This window comes from Galeopterus variegatus, unplaced genomic scaffold (genome assembly GCF_000696425.1).
Source record: "Galeopterus variegatus unplaced genomic scaffold, G_variegatus-3.0.2 Scaffold10659, whole genome shotgun sequence".
In the NCBI taxonomy this organism is placed as follows: Eukaryota; Metazoa; Chordata; class Mammalia; order Dermoptera; family Cynocephalidae; genus Galeopterus; species Galeopterus variegatus.
Window position 1 is genome coordinate 45,870 of NW_007736770.1, and position 14,760 is coordinate 60,629.

At 43.1% G+C, this 14,760-nt stretch overlaps 1 protein-coding gene across 1 annotated transcript; it reads left to right on the plus strand.

Annotated features, from left to right (window-relative positions):
* Positions 1 to 1,131: 1,131 nt before the first annotated feature.
* On the plus strand, positions 1,132 to 4,533 carry LOC103610142 (melanoma-associated antigen B10-like). The gene is made up of 2 exons (XM_008594367.1): positions 1,132 to 1,169; positions 3,011 to 4,533. The coding sequence occupies exon 2, from the start codon at positions 3,072 to 3,074 to the stop codon at positions 4,122 to 4,124; it is 1,053 nt and encodes a 350-aa protein (XP_008592589.1). The 5' UTR covers positions 1,132 to 1,169; positions 3,011 to 3,071; the 3' UTR covers positions 4,125 to 4,533.
* Positions 4,534 to 14,760: the final 10,227 nt, after the last annotated feature.

Genomic DNA, 14,760 nt, shown 5'->3' on the forward strand with positions numbered 1-14,760 from the left:
ACAAAAAAGTCTACGCGTAAGAAAAGTAAAGATGATATAACATAAGGGAAAAAGCTGCCTAAAATATTACATTAACAAATTAGAAAAAAAAAAGGCTTTTGATCATGTACTGAGGTGGAGAAAATGCTTTTGAAAGAATTCAACTTAAATGCATGATTAATAACATTTAGCAAACTAACATTATAAAGGAACTTCCATTTCCTAAAATCTATAGAAAACAAACTTAAACGTGAAATGTAAAACGATGGGAGCATTACCCGTAAAGTAAACAACAAGGCGTAACAGTGTGCTAACTACATAGCCAGAGGACCAGAATACAAAAACAAATGAAAGTTAGGAATATTAAGAAGAAACAGAAAATTTTCGGTGAAAATATGATCATCATTTCAGAAAATCAGAAGGAAAAGTCCACGGGTTATTCAAATGAATAAGTGACTTCTGAGAGATGGTGTATAGATCACTACCATAAAACCAAGAGCCTCGATGCAGGAAGTAGTAATATTAGAACATGGATATAATATATTTATTACTATGAATGATGTCTAAAATGAAATGAATTTCACTACACAGTACAGTGCAACGCTGGACAAAGTGAAAAGACCTCGGTCTCACAAAATTCTGCTCATGTGCATCTTCTCTGTAGAAGTTAAACCTTTCAGAACAGAAAGTTCCCGGATGTCTACATTCGTCTAGTGAAGGGACCCCATGGTCACTGTGCACTTTCTCGGATGGTTCAGAACCTGTTCTGTGTGCCCCTCCCTGGTGCCGCAGCCTCTCCACCTCACGTCGTGCCTGGGAAGCAAACTTACTATGTGCAAGGGTTTCAGTTGAGAAACTTTCCAGAGCTTATAGGGAGGTGGAATTTCCACAAGGATCCTTCAGTCAGTGAAGCCAGAAGCCAAACTAGGGATCTACCTCTGAGGACAGGACTGACGGAACCACCTGCTCAGCAACACAGGGGGCACCGCGGAACCTTGCGCTCCGTACCTAGTGTGCCGCCCCTGCAGTCAGCCCTGGGAGGCCCCACGCAGGGGTGACCGGAAGAGGCGCACACTGACTTCCGCCTCTGGAGTCTGTGGGACACGAGACGTTGTCGTGAGACAAGAGACCTTTCCGTGAGACACTTGGCGTCTAGTCAGCAGAGGGAGACGTCCAGGCTCTGCCAAAAGGTAAGGTGAAGACGTCGAGTAAGGTTTAAGGACGCACCCTACCCCCAAAGAGAGTAGGTCCTCCAGTCCCGCCCCTCCGTCAGCCTCAGAAGGCCCCTGGCAGGGATGGGCCGAGATAGCGCCCTCAGAATTACCCTTGTCGGGAATCAAGGAAGCGACAGCATTGGACTTGGGTATTGGCATCAAGCCAGCAGAGGGAAGGTCCCAAGACCTGCCAAGAGCCAATGAAGGGCCCTGTATGAGTTCAGTAGAATTCCCCATCCCCCATAACAGAGAGGTCCCTGCAGAGCCCTGCACCTGGCGGAAATGACACACCCATCTTCCAACTTTTAGCGGCTTATGGAGATGAAGGTGTCTCACCAGGGTTTTTGCCTCGGGCCAGCAGAGAAAGGAGTCTCAGGCTCTGCCACGCCTCCATGAAATGTACCTATTTGAATTGTGCAAAAAACGGCCTCCCTAGAACAGTGCAGGCCTTACAGAGCCCCGCCCCTGCTGTCAGTCCAGGAGGCCCCTGGCATGGCTGTAAGGCTGCAGGTGATCCCTCTTTTTACCTTCTCGCAGGGGTGGGGGAGGATGCATAAGAGCCTTGGTGTAAGGCTAGATGACTCAGGCAGCAGAGGGAGTCCTCTTCAGTGAGCCTGAGAGTTAAGTTCAGAACCTTGAGCAAGGAGTGAGGGGACTTTCTCTCCTAGGACAAAGGGATCCCCCCAGGGTGCCACCACTACAGTGAGCCCTGGTAGCTCTTCTACAGAACTGTGAGGCTAAGGTATCCTCACTTTATTCTTAGTGACCACAGGGGGAGGAGGGCCTTGGTCTGACATGGCAGTAGCAGGTCATTAAGAGGAGGTGACTCAGGCCCTTCGGCAAATCAAAGTGTGGACTGAGGGAGGCAGGCTCTACTTCTGTGTTTAGCCTTGGGAAACCCTGGGTGGATGTGTCCTTCTGAGTGCTCACCCCGCCCCCACTCTCCTTCCCCCCTCCCCCCCACGGCATACTCTGGGATATCAGGTGTATGAGGGCCTTGGTCTGATTGGTGTAGGCCTCAGGGCTGTAGAGGGGAAGGTACAAGGCTGTCAAGGTGAGGAGTCATGATGAGAAACCATAACGCTGAGGAGAACAGAGGGGGTTTCACAGAGCCTTACATACTGTGTCACTCCTGATGGGGTCCCTGAAGAAGATAAGTCTGAGACCTCCCTAATATCCTCTTCAGGAGGCTCAGGGATGTGAAGGCCTTGCTTTGAGGGAATAAGCCTCAGGCCAGCAGAGGGAGGGGAATCAGGCCCTACAAGAAGAAAATGTGAGGATTCTGAGTGAGGACCAAGAACTCTAATTAACCCAGGATAGAAAGGATCTCACAGAGCTCTGCCATTGCTGCCATCCCAGGGTGTCCTTGGGCAGATGTGGTCAGATGAGATTCACCCTCAATTCCTCGTCCAGGGCATCAGGGAGCTGAGGGCTCTGGAATGAGGGAGTCAGCCTCAAAGCACTTAAACAGAGAGATCACAGGTCACACCAGAAGTTAAGGTGATGACCCTGAGTGTGAATTGAGAGAAACATTTCCTACCGCACAACAGAGGAAGCTCCACAGGGTATGTGGGAAGGTAAAGGGCCAGACTCTGTCAGCCGCAGTAAGACGCAGGCACCACGGGAGGGCTGCAGCCTAACATACACTCTAGTTACGTCCACAGGGTCCTCAGGGGAAAGGCTCATCAGTGAAACGGAGGTTTGTGGGTTCCTTGAGCAGTGCCCTCCAAGAAACCTGTAAGAGGCCGCCTTTGATAAAGCCAAGGTGGTGTTGCCCTGCTGAGGAGGATCACACCATCTCATCCTCTTCCCTACAGGTCACTGAATCATCTGCCCTCTGTCCCACACTCGTGCCTGCTGTCTCTGACCGCAGTCATCATGCCTCGGGGTCAGAAGAGTAAGCTCCGTGCCCGTGAGAAACGCCGCCAGGCTCGAGAAGAACACAAGGGTGTGAAGGGTGCTCCAGCCACTGTAGCAGAGAAAGAAAAGTCTGTCTCTTCCTCTTCTCGTCATTTCAAAGAAAATCCCCAGAGGTCATCTGCTTCTGGAACAACCAGCGATCAGCAAAAGCCAGGGAAAGCCCCATCCGGCACTGCTGCTGCAGCAGCTGCTTCCTCCACAAGGTCTCATGCAGGCGCCACCAGCCGAGTTGAGGAAAAGCCAAATACCCCACAGGCCCAGGCTTCCACTGGGCACAGGCAAAGAGGCCCTGTAGAAAAGAAGTCTACGATGCTGATGCGTTACCTGCTGAGCAAGTATCAAAAGAAAGAGCCTGTTACAAAGGCAGATATGCTGAGAAATGTGATCAAAACAGATAAGAACCGCTTCCCTGAGATCCTGAGGAGAACCTCTCGGCACCTGGAGCTGATCTTTGGCCTTGACATGAAAGAAGTCGATCCCAACAGGAATCTCTATGTCCTCGTCAACAAACTGGATCTAAGCTGTGATGCAAGAGTGAATGACAAGAGAGGCTTGCCCAAGACTGGCCTGCTGATGACTGTTCTGGCTCTCATCTTCTCGAACGGCAATCGTGCCACTGAGGAGCACATCTGGAAATTGCTAAATCTGATGGGAGTATACTGTGGGAAGAAGCATTTCATCTTTGGGGAACCCAGGAAGCTTCTCACCACAGATTTGGTAAAAGAAAAGTACCTGGAATATCGTCAGGTGCGCAACAGTGATCCTCCAAGCTTTGAATTCCTGTGGGGTCCAAGAGCCTACGCTGAAACCAGCAAGATGAAAGTTCTCAAGTTTTTTTGCACACTCAATCGGACTGTCCCTAGTGCCTACCCACGCTTGTATGAAGAGGCTCTGAGAGATGAAGAGGAGCGAGCCCGAGCCAGATTTGCAGCTAGGCTTCGTGCTGCTGTCATGGCCATCGCTTGTTATAGGGCCGCTTCCAGAAGCCTTCCTGCCCCAAGTGAAGGCTGAGGAAAATTCTTGACTGTGTTGTTGAAGAGGACAGCTAATGTTCTCATTGGTGGAGGTTCGGGTGAGGGTGGCAAACTAGCAACAACACAGTGTGTAACGTGTGTGTTCTTGTTCTTATATGGTAACTTGGATATTGGTTTAAATGTTCCTCTTAATAGAAAGTTTAAGTAGCTTCAGAGTCCACATTTATAAGTGATAATAAGTCATACATTTATTGATGTGTATGAGTATTAAGAATAAGAGTTTTACTATTTTATAGAAACAATTGTGAAGTTTTCTATCTTATTTAGTGATCTCAAACAAGATAGCGTGGTGGATTAGGCATTTCCTTGGAAATGTGAAAAGACACAGCAGGAAAATAGTTGGGGTCAAAAAAACAGAAAAAAGTAAAAGATTATTAATACTTGTATTTCCTTGTCATTTGTAGTCTGTTCTGTAAAAGTAGAGGATATACATTTGTATATGATTAGCTTATTCAAAATGTAGGAGAAAGTACATATACATTGTAATAAATTAGACTTCTTGCACATTGTCTCATTATTTATTTCTTACACATTACTTGGACATCTGCTCTTTGAAAAGCTCTGTGCTAATTTTGGGAGCCTAGGGATAAACACAGCCCACCTATGCCCACTGAATTTTAAAGTCTAAGAGCAGCTGTCACGTAATGAAAATGGTGAGATATACCCTATAAAACATAAAGGACAAATCAAATTACTTTGGGAGGATGCAATTGACAGCAGTCATGTGCAGATGCCCTGAGGCGGGTGAATTTGGAGCCTCGGGAAACTGCAAGTCCTTAAAATCAGTTCATTTTAAGTTAGGCTGTTTGGAGGGTCAGATAAGGCTGTGGGAGTGGTGAGCAGGGGCCCGGTCCTCAAAAAGGTGTGTCCTGGACTAATGCCTAGTATGGAGAACTGCTTTTAGTAGTTACTTTGGTGTCATGGATAAACCAGAAAGAATCCCATCTCCTAGGGAAGGAATGGAAGGTGTCCTGTATCCTTCCCCAGTGTCCTTTTCCCAGTGCAGTGCACGGACTATGTGTTTTATGCACATCAGCTCCAGGGAGTTTCTAAGAAATAGGGGTGATAGCACCTGACATAGGTGTGCTCAGAAGGCACTCTGCTGGCAGTGTTCACTCTGGCCTGGAAGAGACAGATCCCACTCCATTAAAAGGGCCTTTTGTTTGGTTGTCTTGAGTGTAATTTGGCAAACTCTTAAGGGCTAGATTTTTCATGGAAGGGAAATAAATGAAAATAGGCATGGTTTGGATGGAAGGACAGTTGGAAAGGATGGAAGGAGTAAGCCCTTGACACAAATTCTAGGAGCCTTAAGTTACATCCAGTTTGGGAATGCTCCCGCACACTCACAGTGAATAATATAACTGCAAGAAGTTATATAGTAAGTAACTGAGTTTCACTTGCTAAGCAGCATTTTGACTGATTTGTGTGCTGTATCATAGAATACAAATTCTCTGACATCTCTTGGTTTACAAAAAAAAAAAAAAAATATCACAGAGCAGATTTCTGTAGGATCTGGGGTCAAAATGATAATAGTAATAATTGCCACTTATCAAAAATGCAACCAAGTCCGGGCACTGTGCCAGGGGCTTTTATACATTACATTCATCCCCAGAATCCTGCAAGGCAGGGCTTATCAAGCTCACTTCACAAACAGCTGGAGCCTCGTAGAACTTAGCAATTTTCCTGACTTCACATGGCTCACAAGTGTCAGAATTTGAACCCTGGTCTGAATTCTTTTAGAGCACACACTGTTCGCACTCCTCCTTGCCTAAGACGACCTTGTGTGTCTTACTTCATTTTTCTTCTCACTACTGCAGAATGTTTCTAGGCAATGGAAAGGATGAACCTGGGGCCAGTGTACTAACTCCAGGTGTAATAGATGAAGGAGAAATGAGAACTAAAGGCCATTTGGGGACTGCCTACGGGCCTCATTTGCTAGGGTCCACTTGGTCCTAGCATCAGGGTTTTTTGAAAGCTGAGTTTGCCCAGGTGCTGGCACATGGGACAGACCCAGCACTTCCTGAATTACATTGCGTTTCCCCTGAGTCTGCCCCAGTGAGCCCTCAGGCCCAAATCTGGATCCTGACCTGCTGCTGTTCAGCTCTTCCCTGCTTCCTTCCATGAAGACTGCACCCTGCTTGCTGTGGGGAAGAAAGTACAGAATAACCTTCCTTCCTCTTTCCTGACTTAGAGCATTTCAACTCCCTTTCTAGTAATTCTTACTAACTGGTGCAGTATGTCCTCCTACCTTCATTATTCTTAGATATATTTGTTTAATCAGCTTATCATGTTTTAAAAACATACATACTCACATTTATATTCACATTCACACACAAAACCACCTAAGTTTCGTTTGGGATTTTAGTTCATTTTTGTCAATCTGTAGATTAAATTTGATATCCCTTTGATATCACAAGCTGAAGGGCTTCTTGTATAAGTTCCTGCTTCAAGGAACAAAGAAGGGTAATGTGTGCCTGCACCACCTCTAGTCACACTGCGTTCACACTTTAGGTCATAAGTAGTTTTTTTAAATGCCTGGTATGTGTGTACCCACCTGGTCACCAGGGCCTCGGTCAGTAAGAGGAAAAAGCTGGCCCTTCCCATTGGAACCCAGAATAGTTAGACACGCTTAAGAAACAACATTATACTTCATTTCTCTCTTCCCACCTTTTGGGCTATTATCATACCTTATTCTTTCACATATGCTATTAACAACACCATAGGTTGCTGTTATTTTTAGTTGAAAAAATCAAGTATCTTTTAAATGTATTTAAATAATAAAAACTTTTTTTTATATTTACCATCTAGTTACCATTTCCAGGGCTCTTTATGCCTTTGTAGATCCAGATTTCTGTCTGGTACCATTTTCCTTTCTCATGGAAGACATTCTTTAACATTCCTTGCAGTGAACGTATGTTGGTGGTGAATCTTCCCAGGTTTTATATTTTTGAAAAACTATTTCACCTTGGTTTCTGAAGGATATATTTTCTGGGTGTAGAATTGTAGGTTAAAGGTTCTTTCTTTCTTTCTAGTACTTTAGGGGTGTTAACACTACTATCTTTTGCTTTATTTACATTGCTGTCATCTTTATCCTTGTTTCTCTGGAGGGAAGGTGTCTTATATCCCTCTTCATTTTTAGGATTTCTCTTTATCACTGGCTTTAAGCAATTTAATTGCATGGTACCTTCCTGTAGTTTACTTCATACTTCTTGTGTTTGGAGGTTGTTTTAGCATCTCGAACCTGTTCTCATCCAATTTTGGCTTAACACAGGGCTGGTTTCTTTTGTTTTCCATCTCCCAGAGATCACTGTGATTCCTTGCTGAATGTCCAGTGTCTTAAACACCTGGTTTTATATATTTTCCCTGTTTTTTTATTGTTGTTGTTGTTTCCAGTAGGAGGGCAGAGCTGGTCCCTGTTACTCCATCTCGGTTAGGAGCTGATTAACTTCTATTCTCCAGGACATCTCAGATTAACTTCTATTCTTCAGGACATCTCAGTGCCCTTAATGAGATAAAGTACATTGTTAAACTTTACAGGTAAAATATAGCGTGTATATGTTGGCCACAGGGAAAGTGAGAAGTTAAGAATGATATTCTATAGATTTATCAACTTTATTAAATAATTATTGTTTTGAATCTGTCCCCTTTTTATTTTTATTTTATTTTTTCCCCCTTTTTGTCTTTTTTCATGACCGGCAACGGATCGCAACCCTCGGTGTTGCGCCCACACCTCACTCAGCCAGTGAGCGGCCGGTCTGTATGTGGGATCCGAACCCTCGGCGGGAGCGCCGCCACGCTCCCAAGTGGCGCACTGTAGCAGTGCGCCACCGGGCCGGCCCGAATCTCTCCCCTTTTTAAATTCCTACTGCTATCTCACCAGTTCAGGCCCTTGCTGTCTGAACTCCTGCAGTATTTTTCCTCCTGATTTTCAGATTTCTCGTGTGTTTCCTTCTAATCCATCACTCCAGATGGCAGATAGAAGAAGATTAACATCACTAGATTAGAGACTGGATATGAAACAGACATTGATTTAGGCACCTAAGGCTCCTGAGGTGTGCCTATGAAGGGAACTTGCCAGAACAGAACACAGTGGCCTGCCACATGTACTTACTTCCTGTCCAAATGTCCTCTCCCATTGGTTCATCCCTCAGTCTGGGAAATGTTTGTCAAGTTTGAGAGGTAGAAGGAAACAACTAGGTCTTATACTCTTTTGATTTTACTGTTCATCTTTTCCTGTTCTACCTTGCTGAGCTGTGGGGTCAAACGCTTGGGATAAAAGTTTTAAAAAGTGTAAAAATGGTATGGAGTTTCCTCAAACAATTGCAGATAGATCTGCCATATGACCCAGCTATCCCACTGCTGGGAATATACCCAGAGGAATGGAAATCATCAAGTCGAAGATATACGTGTTCCCCAATGTTCATTGCAGCACTCTTTACAATAGCCAAGAGTTGGAACCAGCCCAAATGTCCATCATCAGAGGAGTGGATACAGAAATTGTGGTATATCTACATGATGGAATACTACTCAGCTATAAAAATGAATGAAATACTGCCATTTGCAACAACATGGATGGACCTTGAGAGAATTATATTAAGTGAAACAAGTCAGGCACAGAAAGAGAAATACCACATGTTCTCACTTATTGGTGGGACCTAAAAATAAATAAATAAATCCAAACACACACACACACACACACACACACACACACACAATCTGGAGGAGGGAAGAAGACTTAACAACTACAACTCCTTGAAGTTGATACAACAAGCAAACAGAAAGGACAGTGTTGGGTGGGAAGGGGGAGAGGGAGGAGGGAGGGGGGTTTCGGTATTGGGCCACAATAATCAACCTCATTGTATATCGACAAAATAAAATTTAAAAATAAAATAAATAAATAAATAATTTTTTTTTTTTAAAGTGCTATCTCACCCCAGGTTTCTACCAAACTTATTTGTTCATCATCAATGTACTACAAATGAGCATATTGTGGCAAACAAGCTTTTATTTTATAGAGTTAGAAAATTATTTCTTTTTATAGTTGGTCAGGTGTGTGTCCTTTCTAACTTACTAAGGTTTCATATAAGGTTACCAAGCTATTCAAATGTGTAGGGAGGAATGAATTTTGGATAATCTGTCTTGAGAATTTCTGATGCGTTCTTGGAACAATTTTTAAAAATTGATAAACAAATGATAAGTTTCATAATGTAGTATAAAAGGAAATATATGTTAAGTAGTTTTGATGTCAGAGACACGGGTCCTTGGATTTCCCAAGGGAAGAATCCCATCTCAAACCCACAATTACTTTGCTCACCAGCAGAGTCACACTCACACTCAAAGTTTATTGCAAAGTGAAAGTACATGCAGAGAGGTTGCATGGGCATCTCCCTGTGAATAAGGAGGGCCCCATGAATCCTTAGGGAAGGGTTTATATGTTGTTCTTGGATGGGGATGTTTCTCTACCTTAACTAGGGGAGGAATATTCCAAAAAACGGGGGAGAAAATGGAGCTTGGGTGCCTTTTTGCTTGAGCAAGCTGTTTTCGGAGAATCAAAGAAAAAAGAGGGTTTTTGTACTTTGTGGTTTTATTTCTTGCTCAGAAAACCACAAGGCTTTGAAGAAGGGTGAGCTGATTGGTAGGGTGGTTGATGGAGTTTGGATGTGTTGTCCGCTCCAAAATGCATGTGGAAATTTGATCTCCAATGTGTCAGTGTTGGAAACTGATTGAGTCATGGGGGCAGATCCCTCATGAATGGATTAATGCTCTCCCTGGGGGAGGGGGGATTAATGAAAGAGTTCTCGCTCTATTAGTTCCTGTGAGAGCTGGTTGTTTAAAAGACCCTGGCACCTCCTCTCTCTCTTGCTTCCTCTCACCATGTGATCTGCTCATACCTCCCAGCTGCCTGCCACTTTCCGCCATGAGTAGAAGCAGCCTGAGGCCCATGCCAGATGCAGCTGTCCCAGAATTGTAAGCCAAATAAACCTTTTTTCTTTATACATTACCCAGTTCCAAGTATTCTGCTATAGCAACACAAATGGACTAATACAGCGGTTAAGGTGTTTATAGCTGGTGTCAGCTTGAACATCCTGGATATCCATGAGCATCCTCCCTGGGGCAAATCCCTATTCTATCCTGCCTCAGTTTTTTATCCAAATTAATTTCCACATGAGAATTGTTTATTCAATAAATTTATATTGAGTACTCACTATATGCCTTCTCTGTGTTTCTATAAAATATTCATTTTATTAAAATGAACACTTTTCATTGACGCATAGTCTTTTTATTCCTACTGAGATTCCATTGGATTTTGAGAACATGATCTAGCTCTATGGCATCCAATACTGCGGCCACAAGCCACCCGCAGTTGTTAAGCACTTAAAATGTGGCTATTCCAAATTAGCATGTGCTCTAAGTATAAAATACACTTTGGAATTCAAAGACTTCATACCAAAAAAACATATAAAAGATTTCATAAATAAAATGTATGATTAAAATTATTCTTACCTGTTATATCTTTTTTAATGTGGCTCTTAGAAACTTTAAGGTAACACATGTAGCTTTCATTAAATTTCTTTTCAAAAGTGCTGGTCTAGATCTAGTTTGTACAGCAAATTTTAGGCCAGTTTTTCTCAAAGAATGAGAAGACAATAACGTTGCCAATGTTATTTATAATTATCAGGACATTTCTACCACTAATAAGCAGTAAGTTAGTAGATAGTTGACTTCTTTTTCCTAGGTCTCCGTCATCAGCACAGGAGAGGAGGCTCAATGGTGTATTTAAATAATCCCATAAATTCTAAAGGTCCAAGACATGGACACTTTACTATGTATGGATGAATTAATTAAGAAAGTAAGGAACAAGTAAATTTTTAAATGGCCAGTAAACAGTTTAAAAAGTTCAACTTCACTAATAAACAAATGAAATGATACCGTTTATTGCATGTAAAATAGAAAAAAAAATTAAATTATAGTATCTATTACTAGTGAAGGGATAAAGTGAAATTGTCACTATGTACAAAGAGCTTTTAAAAAATCCTTAGCTTTTTTCCAAGCAATTCCACTTCTGGGAATTTAGCCTAAGGTGATAACCAGAGACACAAACAGAGCTTACTCTATGAGGATGTTCATTCTAGCCAAGCATGAACCAAAGGCAAGGCCAAGAGTAAAATCATGGCAAGCAGGTAACTGCTGTTGACAGGCAGGTCTGTGGTAATATGCAAATCACTCCTTTGGTAATAGGAATTACTAGCTGACATATTGACAGTGTCATGATTCCTGCTTGGGCAGGAAAGATAACTGTCATTTTAATTTGGATTTAAATGTAGATGTGACTTCATTTTCTAGTGATAGGTTGGTGATATCAGGGAAAATTTAGATCGCATGTGTAAACAGATGCACTTACACCAACACACATATCAACCTGTAGATAGATGGACAGACAGACAGATAGAGGTGTTTTTTTTTTTTTTAACGAATAAAATACATTGTGATAGATTCAACTAGTGGCTCCAGTTATTTATCCCTCCTTGAATCCCTATTCTTGTCATGACCTCATCATAGGCAGACTGTACTTCCCTATTTACCGCCTTTGGATTCAGTCATGTGACTTGCTTTGAACAATTGCATGACTCAAGCATGAGCTTGAAATGTGCTTATACATTGGGTCATGTCCTCTTGCACTCCTGCCATCACCAGTAGAAAAACTCCCAGCCAGTCAACCTTCAGTGTAAAGCAGAACCACCTCAGCTAACCCGTAGATTGTGACAACAGATGGTTGTTGAGTTAAGATTCTGAGTTTTGTGGCTGTTCACTGGGCAGCAGAAGTTAACTGATAAGTGCATTAAGAGCTAGCAGTGTTTATAGAAATTTATATTTTAATTTTTTTCTTTGTTTTCCACAAGGAACACATATTATTTATTCTTAAAAATATTTTTAAAGGTTAAGAAAAATAAATGTTAAAAGGCCTGGGAAATTTCAATTATAGATGTTTAAAAAGCCATGAAAATGGGAAAAATAAGCAATAATTTATAAAGAATCATTAAATGACAAATTATTTTACCTACAAAATGCAGAAAAATTAAATGTTATCCATATGCTATTCTCTGTCAAGATGGCAGGTTAACAAAAAGAGAACATATATCAGAAGATAAATCCCTGATAGTTCATGTTTTCCTATATAGTTCACGGAGCATATTTAACTCACACTGCCTGGAGAGGCCATATGCAGTACTTAAAAGCATGGGATTCCAGAAGCAGACACCTGATGTTTGCATCCAGGCTCTACCATTTACTAGCTATGGAATCTTGGGAAAATGACTTACCTTCACTGTGCCACTTTTTTCATCTGTAAAATTGGGATAATAATAGTACTTAACTATAAATTATTTTGAGTACTAAATGTAAGGCATTGAAAACAATACTCACCAATTCATAAGGACTTTGTACATGCTAAGTATTAATTTATTATCAAAAACATTTCGCTCAGTTTTCATTTTTGCATTAAGAAATTAATTGACCTTTAATACAGAAAGACCCTAAGGAGAACCTTAACACTTAAAATGCTAAAGCATAGAAATAATAACTTTCTGACAAGGGATTGTCCCTAAAACACTACAGGAGGAATTACATTAATATTAAGTCAATAAAAAAGTACAAATGTTTAAATAGTTTATGGCCATCACAAAAATTTACTAGCCTTAATTCCTCATTCCCCATTTGTATAAAATACATAAAGCGCTTTAATAGAGAGACATTTTATTTTTTGTCATTAGTGAATATCTAAGAAATGAAGAACTGAGAAAGTCAGCTTGGTCAAGTCTTAGACCAAGTAAGATTTAAGGATAGTTTGGTACCAAAGATACTTCTTAATGTATTTTTTATGTCTGGAAAGGTTCTGATGATCTCTTTTGAAAATAATATGGAAGAAGGATTAGAATATGTTAGAACTGCTACATAATCTAAACATTGTTTTCATGTATATTTTGTAGTTTTAAAGTGATTTTTTTTTACTTTATTTTTCAAACCTGGATCATTTTATATCATACTTACTAGCCTCATATTTCAATTTTATTTATATAAATATTTGGAATTTACGATTAAATGTGTGCATTTACTGGGTAGGGACTCAAGATGGCGATGGGTCTGAAGCGGCCGTGCCAGGAGACAGAGCGAACCTGAGAAGTGTACCAGAGTACTATTTGCATTTCCAAGAGTAACAAAAAACGAATAAATCTTTGAACAACTAACCTACAACGACAAAAAAGCAACTACAGATTCGAGGTTTTAGGGCCATCACAAAAGAAGATTCCTGAGAATGCCCAAGCCACGCTGCAGGTTTGAGCGAGCAGCCCGAGACAACAAAGGCCAAGTAAGTCAGCAGAGACGACACAGAAACAGAATGGAAGGCGCCAGACCGGCCCAACTCTGTGAGCTCTGTGAGTCACCCCAGTCCAGCCCCACTTGTGGGGCAGAAGCCAGGCTGGCTCCCGCCCACCTGGCTCCCACCTACCACACCAGGCTAGGCCCTGGCATCAGCGCTGCCTCCATTTTCTCGGGTGGTGACAGAGACGGCCAGCTCGGATCGGCCAGGCTGGCCCCCTTGGCTTGGCGTGGCTCCTCACTGAGACGTGCCACTTGCGTACCTCGACGCGGGGCCCCCCGGGGCCTGTGGACCGGCCTACAATCCCACTCCCCCCACAGATCTCTGACGGGGCTGGTGGCAGGGGAGCCCCCGGCCTGTGTTGGGAGGGCAGGGAAGAGGAGCCCGCCCAGATTGTCACTCCACCACACCCTGGGCTTCAGCCCCAGGTAAACTCCCTGTTTCCAGGGGTCAGATACCATCTCTGTGGCCCTCAGTTTGGAAGAACCCCAAACTGATTTCTGGTTGGGAGAGGGGAGCCCGGAGTGCTCTCGAGCTAGATTGAAGCTCCCAGAGAGCACTCCCAGAGGGACTGTGTGCTGTGGGACCCTCCCCCGAGGAGCTCACACCCTGGAGTTGGAGATAACTTTACTACACAGATACCACAGCACGGGGAAGAAAGTGAGAGACCCAGAGGAGGCCTTATCCAGGGCCACAAAAGCACCCAAAGCATCCCTACCAGACACCTGAAACTCTTCCTGGGCAGGGCGGGGCAGGGCACAGCTTTGATGTCCCAGCTGATAGACGAGGATTGCAGAAGACACGCCTCAGCCCTGTACTGAGCTCACAGAGTGGGGAGGGGTCCGGCAAACAGAGGCGGAGTCTTGGAAAAAAAAATTACACACCCTGCGGGCCCCCTTTGCAAACCTCAACAGCCCCACCTAGTGCACACAGAGTGGGAAAATGCCCTGATAGCGAGGTGCAGAACACACATACCTTGTGGGACTGGCAGGGCGGAATCCAGTGGCCTAGTAGAGTTCAAGCTAACCAGAGAGGAGGCTTCCCGCAGAGGTCCAAGACCCGAGTGAAACTCCCTGCCAAAATGAACAAACACCCAAAAAGAGATAGCAGAAATGCAAAAAACCAAGAAAGTACACCACCAAAAGGTAATAAATCTCAAACTCTAGACCTATGGAACAAGAAGCCCTTGAAATGAATGACAGGGAATTTCGAGTGATAATCCTAAAGAAACTGA

Coding starts and splice junctions, on each gene's coding strand:
- LOC103610142 (XM_008594367.1), top strand. CDS start 3,072: ATGCCTCGGGGTCAGAAGAGTAAGCTCCGTGCCCGTGAGAAACGCCGC.